This window comes from Hibiscus syriacus, unplaced genomic scaffold, assembly GCF_006381635.1.
Source record: "Hibiscus syriacus cultivar Baekdansim isolate YM2019G1 unplaced genomic scaffold, ASM638163v2 tig00110931_pilon, whole genome shotgun sequence".
Taxonomy (NCBI): domain Eukaryota; kingdom Viridiplantae; phylum Streptophyta; class Magnoliopsida; order Malvales; family Malvaceae; genus Hibiscus; species Hibiscus syriacus.
This window is the reverse complement of record NW_024062918.1, coordinates 725466-751307: the sequence shown is the minus strand read 5'-3', so window position 1 is coordinate 751307 and position 25842 is coordinate 725466. Positions and strand designations below refer to the sequence as shown.

At 35.2% G+C, this 25842-nt stretch overlaps 4 protein-coding genes across 4 annotated transcripts; 2 read left to right on the top strand and 2 right to left on the bottom strand.

Moving 5' to 3' along the window:
• Nucleotides 1-638: 638 nt before the first annotated feature.
• LOC120146916 (SNF1-related protein kinase regulatory subunit beta-2-like) lies at nt 639-4151 on the bottom strand. The gene is made up of 4 exons (XM_039160396.1): nt 3506-4151; nt 1951-2129; nt 1679-1841; nt 639-1143 (listed from the first exon to the last, which is right to left on the bottom strand). The coding sequence occupies exons 1-4, from the start codon at nt 3668-3670 to the stop codon at nt 817-819; spliced, it is 834 nt and encodes a 277-aa protein (XP_039016327.1). The 5' UTR covers nt 3671-4151; the 3' UTR covers nt 639-816.
• Nucleotides 4152-5352: 1201 nt separating this feature from the next.
• On the bottom strand, nt 5353-6122 carry LOC120146805. The gene is made up of 2 exons (XM_039160299.1): nt 5885-6122; nt 5353-5769 (listed from the first exon to the last, which is right to left on the bottom strand). Exons 1-2 carry the CDS (start codon nt 6108-6110, stop codon nt 5429-5431), a joined length of 567 nt encoding a protein of 188 aa, XP_039016230.1. The 5' UTR covers nt 6111-6122; the 3' UTR covers nt 5353-5428.
• Nucleotides 6123-9357: 3235 nt separating this feature from the next.
• LOC120146889 (sister chromatid cohesion protein PDS5 homolog A-like) lies at nt 9358-21965 on the top strand. Its single transcript, XM_039160367.1, has 34 exons — nt 9358-9659; nt 11261-11464; nt 11570-11751; nt 12202-12328; nt 12450-12668; nt 12983-13199; nt 13276-13421; nt 13524-13669; nt 14157-14306; nt 14408-14456; nt 14561-14752; nt 14921-15103; nt 15344-15498; nt 15578-15704; nt 15826-15975; nt 16052-16111; nt 16292-16428; nt 16524-16641; nt 16737-16871; nt 16980-17179; nt 17264-17420; nt 17535-17681; nt 17877-17957; nt 18436-18881; nt 18942-19098; nt 19202-19273; nt 19585-19664; nt 20220-20271; nt 20362-20448; nt 20555-20598; nt 21138-21200; nt 21278-21411; nt 21503-21822; nt 21908-21965. The coding sequence occupies exons 1-34, from the start codon at nt 9567-9569 to the stop codon at nt 21956-21958; spliced, it is 4881 nt and encodes a 1626-aa protein (XP_039016298.1). The 5' UTR covers nt 9358-9566; the 3' UTR covers nt 21959-21965.
• A 1232-nt stretch (nt 21966-23197) lies between these two features.
• On the top strand, nt 23198-25619 carry LOC120146792 (protein C2-DOMAIN ABA-RELATED 11-like). Its single transcript, XM_039160286.1, has 5 exons — nt 23198-23355; nt 23562-23701; nt 24182-24277; nt 25027-25385; nt 25430-25619. The coding sequence occupies exons 2-4, from the start codon at nt 23591-23593 to the stop codon at nt 25321-25323; spliced, it is 504 nt and encodes a 167-aa protein (XP_039016217.1). The 5' UTR covers nt 23198-23355; nt 23562-23590; the 3' UTR covers nt 25324-25385; nt 25430-25619.
• Nucleotides 25620-25842: the final 223 nt, after the last annotated feature.

Below are 25842 nucleotides of genomic sequence, written 5' to 3'. Positions count from 1 at the left end.
TACATTGTTTCTCTCCGTTTTACCATCACAGCCTTGTATGGCCTTCCATATTATGATTTCATTTTTTACATGCCTAACCTATCATCGCCAAATCTCTCAAAATTTAAAATTAGAATCAATTATGTTTCAGAATATTTTATTTTTTTAGAATATTTTAATTCATGTTGATAAATATATTATTTAACATCAAAGATAATAGAAGCGAATATTTTCCACCCAAGTATTACTCGTCGTTTGAATATCCTCCCCAGTTTTTCAGTGACGATAATCCAATTGCTTGCTCTCTTATGTAAACTTTTTACGTATTTTCCATGCAATTTTGCAATTAGTTTATGTACTTTGTAATAAGATGTTCAGACACAAGTGAGTGCTTAATTGTGACATCTTTTGACATAATGTTGTGTAATTATAGGTCTTCTTGTTTCCCATCATTTGTAGTTGTAGAACGATTTTATGTACAGTTGCTGTAATATTAATTATACTCAAACTTTTCGGTAAAATTATGATTTGGATCCCTCTGTTATGTTCTAATGGAATGTAGTCCAAGATATTTCAATATTTAAACTAATGACATTATAAAAGTAAATAGATCAAATTAGGGCATAAAGACAAGCACAAGGGAATCTTCAAATTACTTATATATAAAGCATGGAAACAAGAAGAGATTGTTTAGAAGTTCTGAAATGTTGATTCCTTCCTAGGCCATAGTTAAAAAGTCCACTACGGCACAACATCTATACTCGCTGATAAATTATATCGACCACAATCATGTGATCACCAGACTACAAGATTCCATAGAGGGACACCCGTCTAATACTACCGCTGCACAGGTTTGTACAGCACCACAGTAACATACTTGGCCCGAAATCGATGAGTTGAACCGAGTGCCACCACGGGCTGGCCATTCTTCCCCTTTTGAATATACAGATGATTGAGGATTACATGCTTTGGTCTTGACAGAGGAGGTGGTATCTCCATGTGAGATGTAGGCAGATTGAGGAGTGGCAGTTGTAGGTGAGGAGGAACGAGCGGTGGTTCCTTTGCAAAATCTTCAGCTCCGAGCGGCAAGTTACTGTAACTTGAGTCGGGGGACTGAGGGGGTTCAAAACTAGATATACTTTCAATATCTTCTGGAACATAATCCTGCAGGGTGTTTATTCACAATTGGCATTTCTATTTAGAAAGTCAAGGAAATAAAGGCAAGGCCACGGAAGACAAAATGCAAGAAAGAATTCATATTAATGCTCCCGTGAATCAGCGGAGTGAAGATAATACATCAATATTTACCATTTTCATATGGAGTTGATTATAGCAACAAAATAGAACATACGAAAAAATGAATGTTATAGCTGAGTGTGGGTGCTTTTGATCACACGTGGAGCAAAATGCTTTGATGCTTTAGCTTAGCAATATATGGATCTCAATCATCACAATAATGCCAGCTCGATAAGCACAAGTTATAAGTATCCATGGATGCCAAGGAATTAATTTATCCCATGCTGATATCAATTTGAGACCGATAGCTCAACAGAAAAGTTTTCCAAAAAAATGGAATTTACCTCATCAGGACAAGAGTGGATATGTACATGGAACTTGCTCGTATTTTATGAAAACAAATAGTGGGGAATCCTAAAACCACAAATGCCAAACTCAATACAAGATAAAGGGAAGAACTTACCTGCAAATCCAAAACATTGTTAGCATTGCCAACACCATCTTGAACCCATGGCAAGTCAGGGGAATACCTCCACTGTCCATCAACAATGAACCTATACTGGTAAACACCTGATGGTAACACTTTCATAATAGTGAAGTCTTTTCCACATCTCTGCAAAGGAATTCTGATCCAGACCGCAAATAAGTTAAATGTCAGACCAGCAATAGCAGTTCATAAAGAGCTAACTATTTTCCTTTAAAAAGAAACTGTAGAAGGCAGGGAATATCAGGAACCTTGACTTCCAGTTATCCCATGATCCCTCAACAGCAACTTCTTTGCCACCGTAGTTCCATGTAATCATTGTTGGAATTCCCTTCTCGGGGAAGCCATCCTCATATCCTATTGTATTCTGCAACCATGACGGGCTTGATGTGTGCATCTCATCAGGTCTCTGTAAAGGAAGAACTGGAACCTGGAATGAAACAAGGCACAGTGGATAAAACTGGCAGCTTTTACGGAGAAATAGATCCATGTTACTATACTGGCATACTAGAAAACTAAGAAAATATCAGATTTGAGAATCTGTCTATGTGAAGTATGATGGGCTTAGGCTTGAAGAAATTTACGGCAGGACTTGGACCATAAAGAGAAAAAGGTTTTAGGATTTAGAACTGGATAGGGGAAGAAAAGGGACAATGGGAAAAAATGTGTCTCTTGAATTAGGAAAAAAAAAAGAATCCAAAACAAAGCATGTGGGATTATTACATATGGAAATGGTGGGAAAGCTATGATGTGTTTAAAGAGATTAATAAGAATTAAAAGTGACTAAATTGAACACCAAGAGAATTATCTAAACTCTAAGCTAAATCGTTCAAAAGTCAGTAACTTGCATAGATTGCAAGAAACTACATATTGCCCCCTATTACCCACATGTGTTAACAACTGCATAAACTGTTAACGAAGTCTGCATCAAAGACAACCTATAGATTAGGTTAGTTTTATCCACAATGCAACCTCGTGGCTTAATGTTACAACAGGAAAATTCATCCAGCGTGCACCAATGCAGAACCCTACCATTTTCTGCATCAGAGAGCATAGACAAAATCCATCCAGTATGCATCAATTTTATGGCCATTCACATTATACACATGTAATTTCCACACAAGAAGTTCTCTCTCTACCTGAGGGCCTTTGAATACTTAAAAATTATCGCAAAAGATAAATGAAACGAACATTATAACAACCCAATAACATCTCTTTAAATTGAAAAAAGTAAAGGGATCACACTAAGACTCCGCCAAAATTGCAACTCACAAACACACGCGCACACACACAAAAGAGCGAACATGGAGTTTATCAAGGAATTAGATACAACCTAGGAATGAATGTTGAGAAATAGATTATATATTTTCTAGTTGGGGAAGGAGGCACCTAAGATCCACTCTTCGAGTGAGAGGAACCATGCAGCAAACACTAAGTCAAATACTATAAATAATCTAAACACTTCGTTTACCTGAAAACCACAGATCAAAATTTATACTCATACTATAATTTTAAGAGCTTTGATTCGTTGTTTACACGGAAATCTTGAAATCTTTTACACTTGGAACATTGATCTAATTATAACTTTTATAGGTCAAATTCACAATATTTGTTAAAAAAGTACTAATTAGTTAAAACAAGTAATAACATAGATCCACAAAAAACTAATTTAAAATTCACTTTCATAATCATTATTTTTACTTAATTTTATGCACAGAACATATATACATGATATGAAGAAGCCAGAATCCCATGCAACAAAATCAAATCACGTTCCATGAAATCTAAATCCCCAAAAAAACGTACCTGGGGAGTAAACATGAGAGGGGAGTGGGTGGATGTGGGACTGTGAGGAGGTGAGTGACCCATGGGTGCAGCCAAAGCTTCGAGAATACTGTTACCCTTTTCTTCTTCTTCTTCAAACCCAGATGGACTGTTACTCACATCTTCTCTTCCATTCACATTCCCCATTTTTTTCTCTCTAAATTATTAAAATTAATTATTGTCTCTTTATTGATGATAAATTTATCACCTTTTCTTTTTGTAATATATAATTAACAAGGCAAAATAGAGAAAACCCAAACTCCCACCACTCACAGAATCTCACAATTGATTCATAATTCCCCCACTATAACAGATGTCCATAATTTTAAAAAAGAAGGGGAAAAACCCAGATGCAGAAATCGGAAATTAAAAAAATAATAATAAGAGAGAAAAATTAAGAGAATTATGCGATGAGTTATGAGTGCTGATGTAGTAGTGAGGGGGATCTGGAATGGGGGATGAATGGATGAAGGTCACGTCATCGTTTGACAAAGTCTTTTGATTCTCAGTTGGTTTTTGTTTTGGTTTGGAGGTTTTAGAGCTATAAAACTATGAGCTTTCCCCCCTTCTTCTGTCTCTCTGTTTGTAATGGCTAATGCCTGGCTTACCCGTTCTCCTGCACTTTTCAGCTCTGCTTTATATAATATCTGTTCTTACTTTTATAAAAAAAAAAGTATTTAACAATAATTATTGCAATTATTACACTTTTCTTAAATAAAAATCAACCATTTACACTTTCCATCTCTATTATAAAAATATTAAAATAAATATTCATCATCTAATAATTAGATATATGTAAATAAATATTTAAAAAAAATATTATGTGATATTATTTTAAAAATTACTAGTATATGAAATGTAGCTAATGTTTATATTATGTTTATGCAAAAAAAAAGTTGCTATCATTGTGAATTGATAAAATATATTCAAATATATCTCACAATATTAAATTCAGAATAAATCTATGATAAGATTCAGATATGATAATTACGAATAGTAAAACTCAGATAGGTGTTCAAGGATTCAAAATATCGATATGAAGAACACCACCAAGCAATGCAAAAAAATTATTATCCATGGATGAATTCATAAAGAATTGAACAAAGTGGGGGAAGAAAATGACTTATCAGCATGAGGGAAGCACCAAAATGGTAGCCCAGTTTAATGGAGTGGTCCATAAGTAGCGAAGCAATTAGGTGGGAAGGAATCCAATCCGAGCCCGCGTGTGGTACCGTACTGCAAATTACTACAACACAGGGTTAGCAATAAAGCTGATGACATGACGATGCGAAATTTTCTTTGGGGAAATATATCAAACACAACAACGGAGATACCCGAATCGACATTAGCTGTATTTGGTGATATGGGGAGGAAAGCCCATCACTCTTATTCATAAAAGCAACATACTGAATGATTATTTTCCTTTACTGTCAATGCAGCACATCAGTGCTTATTTGTTTTCTTATGCATTTTCAACAACCATTCTTCATTTGGTACTCTACTTCGGTTTCTTACTTCTTCTCATCAATGAAAGATGGGCTTTAAAACGATGTTTATTGGGTCGAGTAGTAAAAAATTTAATGTTCTAAATAATATTTTAATTTCAAAATTTTGTATATAGAAAAAATAACATTGAGAGGACCTTTAATTATTACACTTACAAGTAACTTTAGATGCATCTCACCAATACGCCAAATATATAATCATTATACACTATGAAACTTTTAATTTAAAATTTTATAAAATAGTTAAATTAAATGCGCCGAATACATGATCTAAGGTGTATGCTGTAAGTTCTCACATGTAGAGGAGACGATTTACAGATTTAAAACTCAATACTGTGACTGAAGCGCCATCTAATGAGTCATGCATGATCATGTATATATCTCCAAGTGTTTCCCTCGTTTAAGCTATCTGTTTTGCTGTATTGGTAGCCTTTCTAATGCAGGATTTTAAAGGTTTAGATGCCATGTGCTGGAACCTTGTCTTTCCAACGGTGTACGTGCGTATATCGTCTTGGACCGATGAAAGTTTCAGGGGCTTGTGTTTCTTCACTGGTGCTGGTTGACACTTCAACTTCCTCGGTATTCGAATAACTTTAACTGAGCATATATTTTCCAAATTGGTAATTCCGTGGAGGTGAGATGGAAGATCGATGATGTAATCTCCGTATTCATCTGTCGTGGCTTGTGTTGTGTATGATATGGTCTTACATGGAGTTTCACATTTAACAATCACCATAGCCCCTATACATGAACAAACTAATTAGCATTTAACGAAATCAGGCAATTAAGAAGATGGTAAAAGCAAAGTTGAAAGAATCACAAATGATATATAGATATGAAATGGCAGAACTGAAACCTGAAATGGGCCATGAACGAAGTTGAGGATGATGGTGATGGTGGAGATGGCAAGCCTGACAAAGAACAGAGCCAGTAACGAGGACGGTGGATAGCTTCTCCTCGCCATATCCAGCCATATGCACCATCTCTTCTAGCTCCGCCGCCGCCGCCATTAATGAACTCTGTTGAAGGAACAATGAAAGAATGACGGCCATTGTCGTCATAGCCGGGAAAAAACTTGTCATCTTCACCTACTTTGAATTGATCTGCCCTGTGTTTCTCAAACTATATATTGCTCTGCAGGCAAAAGAAAAGACGGTCTAAGTGAGAGACGTGTATTTTATGTTGGATTTGGAGGGAAAGGGATTGCATGGGCAGATCAACTGTGAAGTTGGTCAAGCGCCGGTTGTTTGTTCGCCTACTCCTATCATATAATATTTGTCTAAATATGCCTTTACTCCTTCTACTATATTAATATTTGATGTTTAACCTCTTTACTTTTATTAAGCTATTAGCATGCTCAAATTGATAACATCAATTAATTGTTTTCATTAAAGTGATAAAGCGATTATTTTAATTATTCAATCATATAGTTAGGGTTATAAAATTTTATATTACTAATGATAATGATTAACATTATTATCAGTTAGGATCCATTAATAATAGTACGAACCAAGTTATTTCAATGATTAAAGGGGTGGTTGCTATTCCTAGAGGTTTCATGTTTAAAGTACCAGATACTACAAGGGTGTTTAAGTTTTCATTTAATTAAGAATCTTTATGGCATATATTATCTTATAATCACTATATTTAATAAAAATAAAAGATATATTAATAATATTATAAATTAGGTCGAATTAAATTTAATTAACTGACCATGAAATACAGGGAAAACTCAGTTTTATATTAATACAAACAAAACCTCCTCGTATATAACAATTATAGGTCAATTTTTTCATTAGTCCCTATACTTAATATATAATAATGAATTTATCCCTATGTTCTAATTTAGAAAATTTGTCCACAAACTTTTTCAATTTTTTAATTTTAAACTGCAAATTTCAATCATGACCCAACTGCAACAAAAACAATATAATTAAATTACAAAGATTGAAAATGGACAAATTGGAGCATAGTGACTAATAACACAAATTAAATTACAAAAAATAAATATATATTTTACACATGGTATAGGCACTAATAGCAGAGTTCGTCTTGATGGATATTTTTTGTCTTAGGATCTAAGTTTATTTTCTTTAAAAGGTATAGGGACTAAAAATATCAAAATAAGCAAAGGGTTAAATCTATAGTTTATGAATAGTACAAGGACTAATAGCATAATTGGACCAAAGATGTATATAAAAAGAGGCTTGACCGGGAAGAACAAATTGCCGCCCTTCTTAGTCTCAGTATTTTCAAGGCAGCCCCAACAATCACCCATCTACATTTTGCTCCTTGAAGCAAAATCTATGAGCTTTAATTAATTTCTTCTTACTTTGGGAATTGCTAATAATATATAAGTCGACAGAATTTGGAGTTGGTAACCTGCCAAAGAGAAAGATTGCTTCCCAAGTTTCTGTTTCTGTTTTCATTCTTTGAAACAAAACATCCAAATCTAAACTTAGAATGAATCATTCATGTAGCTGTGTAACATGTTGGCTAACAGATAGCAGCATTTGTGCTTGTAAAAGTCAAAAGAATTTATTTATGAATTTCAGAAGCTGGTATAAAGAGAAAAGCATAAATGGAGATCCCTGGTATTGAAAAACATAGAAACTGTATAAAGGATAAAACTGTGCATTGTAAGGAACTATTGCTGTATGCCTAGAAAGCAGAAACTTCCAAGTTGTAGAATGATGTACACTTGTTGTAAACTGATAAGTCATAAATCCGCATGCCCATTTCAGTGGAACTTGAAATGATGGATAAAGTTGCCAACTTGAATGCCCATGTGAATGTTTACGGCATTTACTTTCAGTGAATCGCATGGAAAAAACAATCTACAATACGGTGTAAAATTTGATGTTTTATGTACAACATCCACTCTGTCATCTCCATCTTCCTAGTTTGTACCGCTGGTAAGAGCTTGTTGCGGTTTGGCCGAATTCAACCTAAAATTAGAAGGGAGTGGTCCTCTTGTCGTAAGTTGATTCGATATTTTCAAACTCTGCTGCTCTTACTTGGAAACTGCTGATTGATTGAATTGTCATCGCTTGCTGTTTTATGGAAGATGCTCGAGTGTTTTCTTTTAGTTCCTGCCTCTCGTAGTATGGCATGGCATTCTTGCGATATCGAATCGTGTGTGAAGATCTGATAGAACTTATAAAAGGTGAAAAGTTGATCGAGTTTACTGTGTCGATATTTTATATGGTTTTGAAGCCTATTTTAATAAATTCATCACCATAACCATTAATGCAACTGAATGTCTTGTGATATTTTCCTTGTTTCAGCACATCTTCGGGAATGAACCTTTAAAGAAGAAGAGGAAGCGAAAAGATTGAACATCAGCTGAAAACTGCATTTGATACTACATCCTGTTGTGCCCAGTTCTTGTGGTATTTTTATATTTTGTTTTCCTGAGTTATAATTATGTTTTATGTTAAATCGAGTTAACATTTAATATTTTAAATTTTCGGAAAAGACTAACTGGCATAATACAATAATTAGAAGGTTCAGTTCAAATATCTAAAAGTTAATTTAATAAATGAGCCATATACATAGATATTTAATGAGTTGATCAGTTTGAGAGTTGCTCGAATTAAATTTAGTCAAAATTTCGTTAATACTTGATTTGAATTGATTTGATTCGAGCTCGACTCTAGACCTTAATTAGTTGAGTCGAACAAGGTCCTAAGTTTGCTAGCAATTTGTTAATTTTTTAAATATTTTTAATTGTTACCTTAAAAATTTATTCTTTTGGAAAAGGAAAGTCTAATTGATAATTACTAACTTACTTATAGATAATAAGAAATATGCTAAATTACTAATTAGTACTAATTTATTAATTTTCGAATGCAATACAAGAAATATACTAGATAATTAATTATTAATTTATTATATTTTACCTATAGTTAAAAAATAAAATAAAAATTTTAGTGAGCTTAACAAGCAACGTGTCGAATTAAGTGAGTCGAGCAAGAAATTTTTTGAATGAACACGAGTCAAGAAAATATAGACAATTAAAATTAAAAAAATATAATTTAAACATTCACTTTTCAATTGAGTAAAAAATTAAAATATATTCTTTAAAACTCTTTATTTTTTTTAAAATATAATTTATTTTCATAACTTATTATGGAACAAATCATTCTAAGTAGTATATTAGTATTTTGAGATGGGATAACTCCCACTTGAAGTCCACGTGGCAAATTTTAATGAAAAATAATAAAAAATCTTATAGTAGTAAATTACAAAGTACAAAAGCAGAAATCAGCATTTGGAGGGGAATTTAAGTTGCATTTAGAGCTCATTTGTTGCGTGGAACTTCATATCTAAAGCCTCGAATCCCGAAACCCAGAGGAGGGGCGAGAGCAAGAGCCATAAAAAACCAAAACCCCTTTTTCCCTCTTTTATTTTCTATCTCCATCTTATCGAGTTCGCGACTCATTCAGCTGGTACTCAGAGCTACACAGCGAGAGTGAGCAGGAGACGAAGAAGCTGCTGCTTTGCTTTGCCTTGCGAGCAGAAATTGGTAATAGCAAATGGCGGAGAAGCTGGAAGAGCAGCTCATGGAGCTGGGATCTAAGCTGGAATCTCCTCCATCCGCCAAGGACGCCCTTCTCAAGCTGTTAAAGGCACGCATTCTTCAACTTAATTACTTCTCCACTGAACTTCCTAGTTCCGCTAGGGTTAATTCATGCCTAAACATTTTCCTTCCCTTACTATTTTGGGTTTTAGGGTTGTAACCGTATGCTCTACCTGAATTAGATTGCTTAGCTAAAGTTTTTTCCTAATTGGTTGAATTAGGGTTGTTCTCACAATTCACAAGGTTTCTCCTTTGTTACATGTTACCCCCTCATATTTCCTGCCAACTTGAGTTTGCACTTGTATTGTATGCCCTTAATTTGCTACTTGATGTGATATTTAGGTCAGCCGTTATTTTGAGTTAATTCAAGCTATGGGTTGCTGTATTAGAATGTTCTATTGTTCTTGTCCCAAGTAGTTGTATCTTCAAACATTATGGTTCTTCTCGGCAGTGACCCAGGACTTAAACAAGCTGCAATGTGCTAGCCTCGAGACCTGAACTGTGTTTGACATTTCCCCCCCCACAAATTTGAATGATTGATAACCTCAATACTTCAAGAACATAAGCATGCCATAAATCTTTGGTTTTGGTGCCTTTCATGGATTACACCACCCATCTCTCGATTTGTGTAACAAGGCGAAAAGTGTGTAATGTCTGGCCTTAGTTTGGAATTTTCATCATGGTTTGCAAAGGGCTTTAACGGGTGTTGTGGTGAACATAATCAACCTTGAAAAGAATTCAACCTAGACTTGGAATTACTTCAATTGGATCCGTTAATTAAATCTCTACCTTCTGTTAGCTTGTGGGCTCTATCCATAAAATGATCTATGGAAGCTAACTAATCTTTACCAATCCATGTATAATGTTGTCTTACCCTCTCTCCTCCCTTAATTCATTTTTTGTCACATTGAATTACTTTTTGAAAACTCGAATGCCCGTTGCTCAACATTGAACTTGACTAAACATCATTGTTTTGTTCCTTCCGTTTGTGAATGATTAAGTGTCCGTCGATAAAATAAATGTTTGTCAATGGAGTAGCTAGGTTACTCAATCAATAGCAACTAGCTATTCAAAAAATTCTTGTCATATCCGAACATAGGCCAAAGAGATTTTGTCGAATATGGAATTATGGATTGGTTTTATTTTGGTCTCACATGGTGCTTGGAATCTCTAATGGTGAACTTGCTATGACATGAAGATATATCTCGTTATGCATGAAAGATGGTAGTTCTTATTTTTATCGACTCAAATTTATTGGTGGTTTAGTGGAAAGCTTAGATATTTTTAACTTTGAGTTTGTTTGAATCACTGATTGTGAATTTCATTTTTCCAAACTATTTTAAAGGTATGATACGACCCTGGCATTGGTTGATAATTCTTAATGATAGTAAAGATGTTTTCCTATATTTTTCTTTTATTCTTGTCTATTATACATATGTTCTTTATCATTTTACTTGCACACATCTGGCATCAGACCTATGTGCTAGGAGAATCGGGTCTTTGGTAATATGTATTACTTCATGAATCTTGTACATCCTGTTAGATGATTGAACTTGTGAATTCATATATATTATGTGTATCAAAGTCAGCGGCAGTCCTTTAATTCGGTTATTTGGCATATATCATGAATGTTTTCCCTCTAATCCGCAGCAAGCTGCTACATGTCTCTCTGAGATTGCCCAGTCTCCACCATCATCAATAATGGAAGCAATACAGCCTCTGCTTAATGCAATTGTCAAGCCAGAACTGCTGAAGCATCAAGATCGGGAAGCCAAACTTCTAGTTGCAACCTGTATTTGTGAGATAACTCGAATAACTGCACCTGAAGCGCCTTATAGTGATGATATTCTAAAGGTGCTTTTTCTTTCATGAAGATTTATTGTTTTTGGTCTTGATTTTCTTAGAAACTAATAAATTTTCAACTAAACTTCTGGTGACTGATACGTGGCATGCTTTCAGGATATTTTTAACTTGATTGTTGGCACTTTCAATGGATTGAGCGATACTAGTGGTCCATCATTTGGAAGGAGAGTTGTAATTTTGGAGACTCTTGCAAAATATAGATCCTGTGTTGTGATGTTGGATCTTGAATGTGATGATTTGGTTAATGAAATGTTCAGTACCTTTTTTTCTGTTGTTAGGTATGTTTTGCTCCAGTATTTATTTACTGTTTTGAGGGGAGTGCTTGCTTTGTGATCTTGGATCTTGAATATGATAATCTGAATATCTGATTAATAAAATGTTCAGTACCTTTTACTCATTAGTTTTAAATATGCTTTGCGAGTAACATGAATGCTTTTATTATTGTTGAATGTAGAAATTTGAAATGGCTCTATGATACATTTTGGTATTGGTCTTAGTATTTCACTTTAGTGTAGCGGCCAAAATATGCCTGCAACCTCTTTTTGTTCTTGTATGTATCTTGGCCATATCTATGTGTATATGCATTATTGTTGGTATAGTTGGTGCCTGAATGTTTGATCTTCCCCTAAATTGCTTTTACAGTAAGAATCTTCAGGTAGTTTATAGCTTTTCAGTCTGTATTTTGAATTATCATGGACTGAGAGACTGATTTTTACTACATATTGCAGGGATGATCATCCAGAAAGTGTTTTATCATCCATGCAGACAATCATGATCGTTGTGTTAGAAGAGAGTGAAGATGTTCGAGATGATCTTTTACTTGTTATATTGTCTGCATTAGGTCATAATCGAAGTGTAAGAATTTCATGTTTACTATTGGCTTATTGCTTACAGATTGTGTTGCTGCCCGTATTTATTTCTTAGAAGTTATAATTCTTAATTGGAAGGGGATTTATTTCTGGAATCTATATTTCAGGTTGTTACACAAGCAGCCAGGAGACTTGCTATGAATGTTATAGAGAAGTGCTCAGAAAAACTTGAAACCGGAATAAAACAGTTTCTTATTTCAGTGATGTCTGGAGATAATCAGCCAGTAAAAAGTGAAATTGACTATCATGAAGTTATCTATGACATTTATCATTGTGCTCCTCAGATACTGTCAGGAGTTGTCCCATACCTCACAGGAGAGCTGTTGGTATGCAAACAATCATTGTTTTTCACTTTTACTAATTACTTTAACTGCATTATGATTTTGTTCTCCATTTTAAGACATTTATTTGTTGTTTTTGAGAAATTTTGTTATATTCTGAAACAATTCTTATAATCTTTTTGAGATGAAATCTTTATAGTTATGGAGAGTTAGGTCCAACCTTCTTGGAAATGAGGGCTCCTTTTTGTCCTCTTTATTATGGATTTTTTATAGTTTCAGTCTTGTGTTTTGAAAATGAGTTCAGAGATGCTCGAAGTTGATGAACAATTTCTGATGTTTGTAAGTTTCAATATATGCAGACCGATCAAATAGACACTCGTTTGAGAGCTGTGAGATTGGTTGGATCCCTCTTTGCTCTGCCTGGCTCTAGCATATCTGAAGCGTTTCAGCCAATATTTTCAGAATTTTTGAAGAGGCTGACTGATAGAGTTGTTGATGTTCGAATGTCTGTCCTCCAACATGTTAAGAGCTGTCTATTGTCGGATCCCTCAAGATCTGAGGCTCCTCAAATTATATGTGAGTTTCTTTTGTTTTTTTAATACATATTTATTTGTATTAGTTGGCTAATTTTGTTTTGTTCTACAATTTCTAGCTGCCCTCTGTGATCGGCTTTTAGACTATGATGAAAATGTTCGAAAGCAAGTTGTGGATGTAATTTGTGATGTTGCTTGTCATTCTCTTGTTTCTGTCCCCGTTGGGACTGTAAAACTAGTTGCAGAGCGTCTTCGGGACAAATCTGTATGTTATTTTTCCTGTACTTGGATTACTGTTGTTACCTCTTTGTGTCCAGCGATCATTATCTAATGCATTTTAGCTTTTTCTTCTGTTTGGAATGTACAGCTGATTGTTAAAAAATATACCATGGAAAGGCTGGCTGAGATTTTCAGAGTTTATTGTGCTGGATACTCTGATGGCTCGATCAATCACAATGAATTTGATTGGATACCCGTGAAGATTTTTAGGTGTTTCTATGACAAAGATTTTAGGCAAGTCATTTGAGATACTTGCAAGCAAGGGTTAATTTTGCATTTGTTTAGAACATATCACATTATTTTATCTCTGTTTTCCTCGTTATTCAAAGTTTAGGGGCTATTTAGTTAATGCATTTAGATCTTTTATTAGGAAAGATGGTAGATTTAAGAAGGGATTATATAAGCTTATGGTTGGAGGTATCCTATATTTTCATCCCTTTATTACATAATATCTTCAATCAAAGCCATACAAAAGAGACTGGAAATCTTGTTTGTATAAATTTCCTTCTAATGATTATTTATTTATTTATTTATTCCTGAGCGTGTTTGCAATTAGTTAATAGGATGAATTGGTAATCTATTACTTTTTTTATTAGTACCTTAGTGAACACTGTTTTCTTATAGTAAAATGCTAAGTCGAAAATTTAAAGAGCTGTGACTCTTTGTTTGGTGTGTCTCACATAATCATATAGCATTTGTAACATGTAGATCTGCCCTGCAGGTCAGATACAATTGAATCTGTTTTATGTGGATCCCTCTTTCCTACTGAATTCTCAATCAGAGATAAAGTTAAAATTTGGATAAGAATTTTCACTGGGTTTGACAAAATTGAGGTCAAGGCACTTGAGAGGATGCTAGAACAGAAGCTAAGGTATATTGTAGTTTCTTATATGGTTTTTGAGTAACTTCCCCTTCAATTTTGTATCTAATGGATTCTAAATTGAGTTTTCGGGGTTTCCTGTTGGATTGCAGGTTACAGCTAGAGATGCAGAGGTATCTCTCTCTAAGGCAGAGGCATCAGGTTAGAAGCTTTGAGAGATGAAATAGTATCCTAATTCCTAAAGCACACAAGTTACACTTCTATGGTCTGTTAAATTGAAATAACTGGTTCTTTCTTCAATACAGGATAGTGATTCTCCTGAAATACAAAAGAAAATTTTGTTTAGCTTCCAAATCATGTCCCGCTCTTTTTCTGATCCTGTGAAGGCTGAAGAGAATTTTCAGACTCTTGATCGGGTTAAAGATGCTAACATTTGGAAGATTTTATTGAATCTACTGGATCCCAATACCAGCTCCCATCAAGCTTCTAGTGGTCGGGTAGGTTGTAAGATATTGACAAATGCAAATATAAATGGGATGTAGCTCATGAGTGAACTTCTCTTTGATGTTGGGGGAAAAATGAATTGTGATGAGAAGTTTGACCCATGAAATCCAAGTTTTTTCATTGTACGATTTATTTTTGATATATATGTTCGTAAATTGCAGGATGAATTGCTTAAAATACTTTCTGAGAGGCACCAACTCTATGATTTTCTAAGTATGCTCTCCCTGAAGTGTTCTTATCTACTTTTTAACAAGGAGCATGTGAGAGAAATCCTCGTGGAGGTTACTGTACAGAAGTCTGCCAGAAACACACTATACATTCGATCTTGCATGAATATACTTGTGGTAATAATTTGTATTCCTATGAAATTTCTTTTTCTGGGTGTGAACAAGTCCCAGCTGTTCAATTTTGTTTGGTCTTTGCTTTTGTGAGCGTCTTTCTTTTCCTATTCTCCAGTTTACATTGTTATTTAGAGTTTGCAAGTTTAGTGCTTTCAACATTGGTCCTATAAAGTTTATGTTCTTCTTTCTCCTCTTGGGAACATATTCTAATTTTGTTTTTAATGTCTTCTTGTTGCTTTCCAGATACTTGCACGATTTAGTCCATTGCTTCTGGGCGGAACTGAAGAAGAGCTGATTAATTTTCTGAAAGATGACAATGAAATTATAAAGGAAGGGATTTTGCATGTTTTGGCTAAGGCTGGTAGTACCATCCGAGAACAACTCGCAGTGGCATCAAGGTGCAACTTTGGGATACTTGACTTGTTAGAGTTTGTATGTTATCTTTATTCTTAACAACTTCGTAATGGTTGTTTGCAGTTCAATTGATCTTATATTGGAGAGGCTTTGTTTAGAAGGTAATCGGAGACAGGCCAAGTATGCAGTGCATGCACTAGCAGCAATAACAAAGGATGATGGGCTCAAATCTCTCTCCGTTTTATATAAGGTTACACAATACTTTATACTCGTTAGTTATATATTCAAAATGTGTGTATTTTTTAAAATATTACAAATATCACTTTCTTGATACATTTGCCTAACCAACAGTTTCTTTGCTCAACTTGCAGAGCCTTGTGGACATGCTGGAGGAAAAGACACATTTACCAGCGGTACTTCAGTCTTTGGGATGTATAGCTCAGACTGCAATGCCTGTTTTTGAAACTAGAGAGAGTGAAATTGAAGAATTTATTAAAAGCGAAATTTTGAGATGCAGTAATGTATGTTGTATCTTTCAGTTTTTTTTTAATTTCTGTCATATTTATTTTCATGCATTAATCTTCTTTGTTGCTTCAGGATGCAGATTGTAGTGCAAAAGAATGTTGGGATGACAAAAGCGAACTTTGCATGTTGAAGGTTGTGAAATTGTTGTCAGTTTGTTATTATCATTTCCGATAAAAGCAATTTTATTAATAGTATCAGTATCTGTCGGAACATGGAGTCCGGGTTTGAGTTTATGATTTTCGAGCTTTTTTGCTTTTATAATGTTTTTTTGTGATGGATCTCTCAGCCTGTAATATTGTTTGTGTGCCACAGGTGTTCGGGATAAAGACATTGGTCAAGAGCTACTTGCCTGTCAAAGATGCTCATCTTCGTCCTGCTATTGGTGACCTTCTAGGACTCCTTAGAAACATACTTTCTTTTGGTGAAATATCTGAAGATATAAAATCAAGGTACTATAGCTGATCTATGTCGATTTCCTCAATTGAATGATATGTGTTGCTTGTTGAGGCTTAAATTTCACGCACAAGTTTTTACTATCTTTCAGCTTAGTTGATAAGGCCCATTTAAGGCTTGCTGCAGCCAAGGCAGTTCTTCGTCTGTCCCGTAACTGGGATCATAAGATTCCTGTTGATATTTTTTATTTAACCTTAAGGGCAGCGGAGGTGAGGTCATTTTTTAAATATAAATCATTAATCTTGTTTTCTTTAACCTTTCTTGCTCAATTTGCCCGTTTTCTTATGTCTTTTTGGTTTTCTAGATCTCTTTCCCTCAGGCTAGGAAACAATTCCTCAGCAAAGTTCATCAATATATTAAGGACAGACTCTTGGATGCAAAATATGCTTGTGCTTTCTTACTTGGGATACCTGGAACCAAAGATCTTCAGTTTGATGAGGTTTACATGCTGAACTTTATTTTTTTAGTGTAGTTTGCTGTCCAATTTTTGTTCCTTTGTGGAGGGGTTTGTGAATGCCACTGGTATTTTCTGTTGTGTTTGAAACAGCAGGAAAAACAGAATTTAGCCGATATCTTTCAAATGTATCAGCAAGCAAAAGTTCGGCAGGTTGCTATACAATCTGATACAAATTCCTCGACATCATATCCTGAATACATCCTGCCTTATTTGGTCCATGCTCTTGCTCATCATTCACGTGCCAACACAGATGAATGCAAGGATGTCAAAGCATTTGAATTAACATATCGGTATATCCATCGTCTTATTCTGTCTTTGTTTTTTGTTTGAGATACAAATTCAGTCATTTAACTCATCTATTCTGTATTTTTCAGGAAATTGTACTTGACCATTTCTTTGTTGGTAAATAAAGATGAAGATGCCAAGTCAGAAGCTGGTGCTAACAGGGAGAAGGAGAGTATTTCTTTGATATTCTCCATCTTTAAGAGTATCAAGCGCTCTGAAGACGTTGTTGATGCAATGAAATCGAAGGTTGAGCGTTTTGTTTCCTTTTAACTAGTTCATAACTCTGCCTCTCTCGAGGATGAGATAAGTTAAAGCCCTCATTAAAACAAAAAAGCTAATTCGTATGATATCTTTCCCCAGAATTCACATGCTATTTGTGACCTGGGACTTTCGATCATGAGGCGTCTAGCTTATAAGGAGGAGGATTTGCAAGGTCTTATACAGTCAGTCTCTCTGCCTTCACTCCTGTACAAACCATATGAAAGAAAAGAAGGTGAAGATTCCCAGGTAAGGCTTCTATCATATTTCTCATTTTATCGTGTAGCTAACCCACTTGTCAATAATTTATGCAAACAGTGTTATGCTTCAACCATGCAATTACATGGTGCCAATTACATTCATTTATTTATTCATTTGCACAGCCTATTTGGCCTATAATTTTAGCACAATATTTTTTTTACGTCTCTTTCATCATTTTGATAGGATGGAGAAAGGCAAACATGGTTAGCTGATGAGAGTGTCCTGTCTCACTTTGAATCCCTAAACTTGGATTGTGATGGAACGGTATGATATGCTCCCTTTCTTTCATCTAAAGGGTACTATATGGTGATTTGTGAGGGCTATAAAAGAAAGTTCTTCAGAATTGGTACGATACTGTACTGGTGCATACCAGTTGGTACACCCTCTACTGGATGATACACGATTTTTTAGAAAAACTCTTTTCTCTCGGTTGATTCGTTTGACCAATTCCTAATGATATTCTCTCATGATCTTTTTCCCCCTTAATAAAACATGTTTATTAGATTAAACTATTGAACTGTTTGTAATACACAACAGAACTTGAAAATGAACTATAAATGTATATAAAAAAATTGAAAAATCTCATGATAAATGTTAAATGGTACAACGAAATACATTGTTACTGGTATGTATTAGAACGAAAGAGTACTTCCATACTGTTATGATAGTGACTACTTTGGTATTTCATGTTACGTTGTTTACCAACTTTTCCTGCTCTCCTTTTATCTTACATTTGATCCAGAAAGAGATTTCCAAGGAAGAGACTCTCAAGGACAGTGAAACTGAAAGAAATGAAGTGCCTCTCAGAAAAATGATTAAGCAATTAAAATCTAAAGAATCCAAGGCTCGGAAGGCTAAAAAGAACAAGTCTTCCTCGGTAGAAGCAAAAGATGCTGAAAATGATGATATTTTGAAAATGGTGAGGGAAATAAATTTGGATAGTCTACAGATGTCCAGTAAGTTTGAATCAACCAATGGTCATAGACATTTTTCAACCAAGAAAGAAAAAGTGGAGCAGGAGCATCAGAAAGGTAATAAGAGAAAAGTCAATGTTGCAGCTTCTTTCCCAGTGCCTAAACGCAAGAGGTCGTCGTCTACACATAGTGCTTTCAAGATTTCTAGAAGTGCTTCTAAGGTCCCTTCAAAGGATTCAGGAGATGACTGGCATGAAGCGAAAGGTTCCTCGTTTCTGTCTATGGAAATGGACATTGATAAATTACATAATTCAAAAGAGAAAATGCCTGCACGCAAAAGATGGAATGAGAATAATGAATCGGACTACTTGGTGCCAAGCATTCGGAAGAAAAGAAGCTTCTCTTCAAAAGGCAAAGGCAAAGGCAAAGGCTCTAAGTGGGGTCATAGTGACGAGGACGATGAAGATGAAGCTGCTGATGAAATTCTGGAGGTGTGATTTTTTTTTCTCACTTGGTTAAATTGCTGTCAGGAATGCACACATTTTATGTTCTCACAGTTCATTGTTGTGATATCTGTTTTATATCTCCATGCAGAAGTCAGAGACCAGCAAGTCTGCATTTGGATCTAGCAAGAAGCAGAAGAGGAGCATTGCAGGATTAGCAAAGGTCCCTCCCTCCCTCTTCTTTATGTCTTGGTATAGCTTGCATGCATTTTTTAATGCTTTCGCTAGAATTTATTATGTAACAATATTTGGAAATGCACCAAGCACCTGCCTTGCTTCTCTCTATTGTTGAGATTTAGCACAGATGCATACCATCTATAATCTACTTTGTGCATTTTGTAGTTCTATTGTGGCATTGTTGCCCTATAAGCATTGTCCTAACACATTTAGAATGGCTTCTTTTTTTCTCCGTTTAAATCCTCTTGGTTTTGGGCCCATTGTTCATTATTGATCTTCTTTGTTTCTTTTGATCAGTGCTCAACCAAGGAAGATGGAATTGATATTGCAGATTTGATTGGCGACAGAATAAAAGTGTGGTGGCCTTTGGATAAGCAGTAAGTAATCAAAACTTTTGCTGTTCTTTGCAGCAGATTCTAAATGTTTACTGAGAATCATACTGTGAAATAGATTCTATAACTTTTGCGGTTCTTTGTTATTTATGTTGCATTCACGTGTCTTGAGAATTCGCATGAGGCTTCATTTGCGTACAGTTGAAATTCTGAAAAGAGTGTGTGCTCTGTGTTGGTGTTGTATGACTATTTCAACTTTCTCCTTGCCAGACTTGCAAATTCATCATCTTTTTTTATTTTGTTTTAACGAGGGCCAAAATTTATTCAAAAAAGTGTTCTGGTCTTATAGCAACTAAGGTTTTTTATTTATTTTATATTTAGCATTGTATATGAAACATTGTGCTTATCCGGTCAACTTAACAGTTTCCCTGTGAGTATTAATTTCTTTCTAGTCTGTAAAGTAATTTTTTCACCTGTTTCCACGATGTTGTAAATGTGCAAAGTGCAATATTCTATTTGAACTGGTGCATTATCATTTTGCATAACATTAATCCTTATAGAGGTTCTTTACTGATTGTATCTTACTTCTGGAAATGCCAGGTTTTATGAAGGTACAATTAAGTCTTATGACCCAATAAAGAAGAAGCATGTGGTAAGATGCAGTTTTTTTCTAACTTGAATTAACATTTTAACATTTCTGTCACAGTGAATCGACTGTTAATCAAATGTATTTTCTCCTTAGATATTATATGACGATGGAGATGTGGAAGTACTTCGTCTGGAAAGAGAGCGATGGGAGCTCGTTGGCGCAGGCCGCAAGTCTGGAGAGGTTAAAACTTCACATCGTGCATACTGTTTCAGGCTAAAACAGGCTAAAATCGTTTTAGCTTTCATTTGAGCTTACTCTATATCTGTTTTGCTTGCAATTTTGACAGAAGGCAAATTCATCGAAAGTCACCAAGAGCCCTCTGAAGGAAGTGTATGTTCTATTAACTAATGTGGTTTTTAGATAATTCTTTCTGAATCTCACTTTGCTGTGTAGTTTTTTGTTTCGTATCCTCCTCCCCCCCCAAACAAAAGAAATATAAAGATAAGCCACTAACATAGAGAGTGAATGTTGAGGCTGATGCCTTAGCAAAGGCTGGTATTGGCTAGCTGTTTAGCCTTTTGGTTATGTTTGGGTCTGTTATTTTTTTACTATGGGTTGGTGTGTATAGGGAGTCTATATGATTGTTCCCTAAGTATTATGTAATTTATGTGTTTTAATGAATTAGAAGGCACTCTTTTCCTCCTTCAGCTGATTAAGGAGCATTTTATGATCCATTAATCATGAAGGGGTTTTTTAACGAGGCCTGTCATTCCTATCAAAAAAAAAAAAAAACATAGAGAGTGAATTCATATCTAGGTTAATTGCAACATTACGTTCAGATATGACATTTGTTTTGAGAATGGCTTGTTCTCATATTTAGTAATCAACTCTTATGTTGCTTCATAACTTGATTGTTGTACTATTGACAGGTCTTCTGGGCAGAAAAGTAAGAGCTCAGGTGGCTCACGTCAGAAAAAGAGTCCAGTAAAGACGTGAGTAAATCGCTAATAGGATAAAAAGATATTTGTCTTCAATTGGTTGGTGAACCTAATTGATATTTTATTCGCAGAACGAAGGGGAAAAGGACACCAAAGAAAAACTTGAAGCACACTCAAAAGAACATGTTGAAAGACGATGAAGAGAACACTGGTGTGTCAGAATCCAAGTCCACTGCTGCAGACGAAAATCCTAAGATGAACTCAGGTATTGTTTGTTGGGTCATTATTTCTCTTTCCTCCTCCATTTCACGTCTTTAAATGTATGTTTGTTTCCTTTTTCCTTGATGAATCTGAAGGAGCAGACACCTGTATGTTAGATGCGAACCAATTGGATAGAGAAGAATCTGGGAAGGAAGTGGCTTCAGTTTCAAAAGGGAGAAGTTCAGAAGATACAGATGGAAGCCCTAATAATGCCGAGGAGTCTGATGCTAATGGGAATCACTCTGGACATATAGATAACACTTCTGAAAATGCTCAAAAGGTAGATGAGGAAGAGAAATCACCCGATGAATTAAATGAAGACTCTAGAGAACCCTTAACTAAAGCAACTGAATCGGAAGGACCTTCCTTGACTTCAGATGTTGCGGATGCTGGGATATCTGACAATGAGCCCCTTGTAATCTACATCTAGCATTGTGTTCCGTATTTATCTTATAACTTGATTCAATTTGATCAACTTTTTTTCCTTTTCTTAAATGCAGAGCAAGTGGAAGCACAAAGTCGGAAAATCAGGTTCCAAGAAACTGCACTAGTGTTTTAAGTTGAACCTCAGTAGCAGTCTTCCTCTGTAGAAGTGGGAAACAAAGACGGTGCTGTGTCCGTTCAAGTACTGAGCAAGAACCTAACAAGATTGCAGAAGACGATATCCATCTGACTTACGCAAACACAGTAATAAATGTCCAACTAGTCGCCCTAGCCCTAGACTAGAACTTTGTAGAGAATGTACTGTAAAATTAACTGTAGGCATATTCCCTGTAGTGCATGGATGGTGTAGATGATAGAGGATTCGTTGCATCAAATTGATAGGGCACTCTGTATAGTTGGTTGTATTTTGGGGATTGTTTCACTAGTTTATCTGACTTGTCAAATTGATTATTGTTTCACCATCTTCTGCCCAGCCAGCGGCTGGCAATGTGAACACGAACAGTTTGATGTATTGTGTGAATCGAAATTTCGTCAATTCAAGTATTTGTGTGAATGCACGGTCGTGAACGTGTGCAATAGTTTTCCCTTTTCTTCACGGATAAAGGAAAACTTTACTAATTCATCTACGAGCATAAGGTTATGAACCATAAAAAGTTACGGTAATTGTATAAAGATGATTTTATAATAATTAAAACGTTTGGTGACTATTTATCCGAGAATAGTTTGATTAGTAGGTAGAGAAGCAGTGTATTATAAGCGAAGGGACCGGGAAAAGAGCAATATCAGAGTCAAAATGGAAGACCACACAGGAGCAGATAGGTTTAGATCCAACAAACCGAGTAAGGCGTGAAGCCAAATACCAGACTAGTCTGACCATCGACCGCTAAATTTATGTCTAATAATAATACACATAGTATGGATACAATCTGATTAACTGTAATTAAAAAACAACCCTTGTCAAAAATAAATTATACAATCCATCATTTTTCACGTTTAGGGTCATGACCCGATCTAATCTGATCAGGTAGGGGAAATTTTTTAATCTGACCTGGGAAAAATATAATTTTATCTCATAAGAATAATTATTATAATACTCATTTATATATTATTATTTTTATTTAAATTACTGTTTTTATTAAATAAAAATAATATTTTTTATTATTTTAGGTCATGTCGGATAAGGTTCAAATTTTATCTCAAAAAATCAGATTGGATTTGGATCGGGTGAACGGGTATATTTTTTATTATCGGATTGGGTTAGCTGAAACAAAAGAATTTCATGTCGTAATCGTATTTGTATGAGCGTGGGTGTTTAATTTAATTTCCCTTGCTTTTTCTTTTCAATTCCAAGGTGGTCTAAACGTTGTTCTACGCCTTTTCTAATCGGTGATTTTCGTTAGGCTACTACTCACTAGAGAGATTCCCCTGCCTTCTTTTCTGACAGCGATCCAGCAGCAGCTTCATCTCCCTTTGGATACCACTTCAAAGATAACCAAAGGTAAAGGTGACCTCTCTTTCTTTATCTTTGGATCTGTTTCGCTACAGCCTCATCTTTGATGGTGTTCTTTTCTTTTTCCATTGCTCCCTCTCTTCATCCTTTTCTATGCTTATCTCTTTGCTTTCCCTGCAAATTATGGATTCCTTATTTCGGCTTAATTTATCATTTTTCTAATCGGTTTCTTTCTGGGTTGGAATTTGGGTTCTTTTCAGAAGTTTCTGCTGTTATAGAACTGAAACAAATGGGTGAGGTTTTGGGGCTGCTAAAAGTGGTGGTTGTGCAAGGTAAAAGGTTGGTTATCCGGGATTTCAAGAGCAGTGATCCTTATGTTGTAGTCAAGCTCGGTGATCAGGTTTGTTTAGCCTACTTTCATTTGTTTTTTGTTTTTTTACCGTACTTGTCAATATCTTATGCTCCCCTTGTTTCGATACAGTGTTTTGCTGATGTTGCGTCCTATAAAAATCGATGATACTCTACCATTCAAACAATTTGCATAACTCATGTTTTGCATTGGCAATTCTACAGTCCTGCACCAGAAGCTACTGTTTTTATCTTGCTGTGTATTTTGAATCAATGTTAAAAGAAAACATAGAGAGGAAAGAAGACCACGTGATTTGCTCTTTTCTTTCAATGTTTTTTTAATCAGCCGTACAGATTGTTGGATTTTCTAGTTTTTCTTGCTTAATGAGCCGAGCTTTTAGTGCCGCCAGTTTGTTGTAACACAGGCTTAGCAATTTTTTGCTGGCAGCATTTTTATTCCCTGGCTACCTTTTCTCTCCTTTGATTTTGATTGCTTACACAAGTTCCTCGTTTTGCATTCTCACAACTCTAGGTGGCAAAAACTAAGGTTATCAACAGTTGCCTCAATCCAGTATGGAATGAAGAGCTTACTTTCTCCCTCAGCGAGCCTGTTGGAGTTCTAAATTTGGTAATTTTTTTATATATGTACTTGAAAAGTATTCTGTTCCACATGTTTGATTTCTTATCTTATCAATTATCATTCCTTATCATATAGCACTTCTGTTCTTTGGTATAGGGACCATTTTTCTTTGTTCTGACCTTTACCAGGTGTTTAGTATATCTGATCCATAGTTATCCTTTTCAAGCTGGTTTGATTGGAATCAATATATTTGCATACAATGTATTTACTTTTCCTTTTGTCTTGAATCATTTGGTTTTAGTTCACCTTTTGCCTCTTGGTTTATGATTGCCTACACTTAAAATTCACTCATTTTGCATGCGTTTGTTGGAGTGTTATCTGTATTCACTGAATGTTGATGAGTTGAGATGTTATTAGGCCGGGAGATATAGAATTTCAGAAATTTTTTATCTAGAGATTCCTCTAAATAGTGGGAGATATTTGATGTTTTTTATATCTTGTTGATATTCAGATGCTTTACAACATTGTATTTAATAGTTCTCATCTGACATTTCAGTTTCGATGTGAGAGAGGCGACAACATCCAGCATGCATTAAATAATAATCATTTAGGCTTCATCTTTAAAGCAGATTGAATTTTCTGCCTTAACCCATGATTTGCAGCTTATGTTATTGTTTGTCTTCTTTTCCGAATAAGGAAGTTTTATACGAGTGATGAACTACTTTGTAAGATGTTAATAAATTCATTGATATCATTAGATTTTATGAAGAGTTGACTAAAGATGCTTTTCTACGCAGGAAGTATTTGACAAAGACCGTTTCAAGGCTGATGACAAGATGGGACACGCTTATCTAAACCTTCAGCCACTTGTCTCTGCTGCTAGATTAAGCCATGCTCTCCGAGTTTCTTCTGGTGAGATGACATTGAGGAAGGTTGTACCTAACACTGATAATTGTCTCGTTAGAGAGAGTTCTATTAGTTCTGTAAACGGCGAAGTAGTTCAGAGTGTTTGGTTAAGGCTTCACACAGTCGAGTCTGGGGAGATAGAGCTAAAGGTCAGGTTAATTGAGTCATGCGATGGATCTTCAAGATAGTTGAGCTATCTGCTGATGACATAGTGTTTTTGTGAGCTCAGGCTCGGCTTTCGTACTGGTCTTTTGGGGTTGATTCTGAAGAACATAAGGTCAGTGTGGGCGTTAAATAAGGTAGATGGTTTGCATGTGTCAAGTTTCCAGTGTAGATTAGCTTAGGTAATCAGGCATAAAATAGGTGATCTGAAACTAATGTGGTGGAATGAAAACCCTGCTTATTTAATCCCTGTTTGTAATTTTCAGGATGGCAATGACGGCCAACACTTGACCTAAATATATGCATTCTGAATGTTATTGTAGTTTGTGTTCCAGCAGTTGGTTTTAATGAATTCTAGACAAGAGGGTCCAGTTGTTTTGTTTCAATGCTCAAGCTATATATGTTACAACAGTTGGTACAATATGATTTATGAATCATTTAGAGAGATATATACAACTCGAATTATTAAACCCTGTTTAAATGTGTATATATGCAATAAAATGTATAAAAAAAACTATATAAAGTGTATATTAGAGATCGTGGTT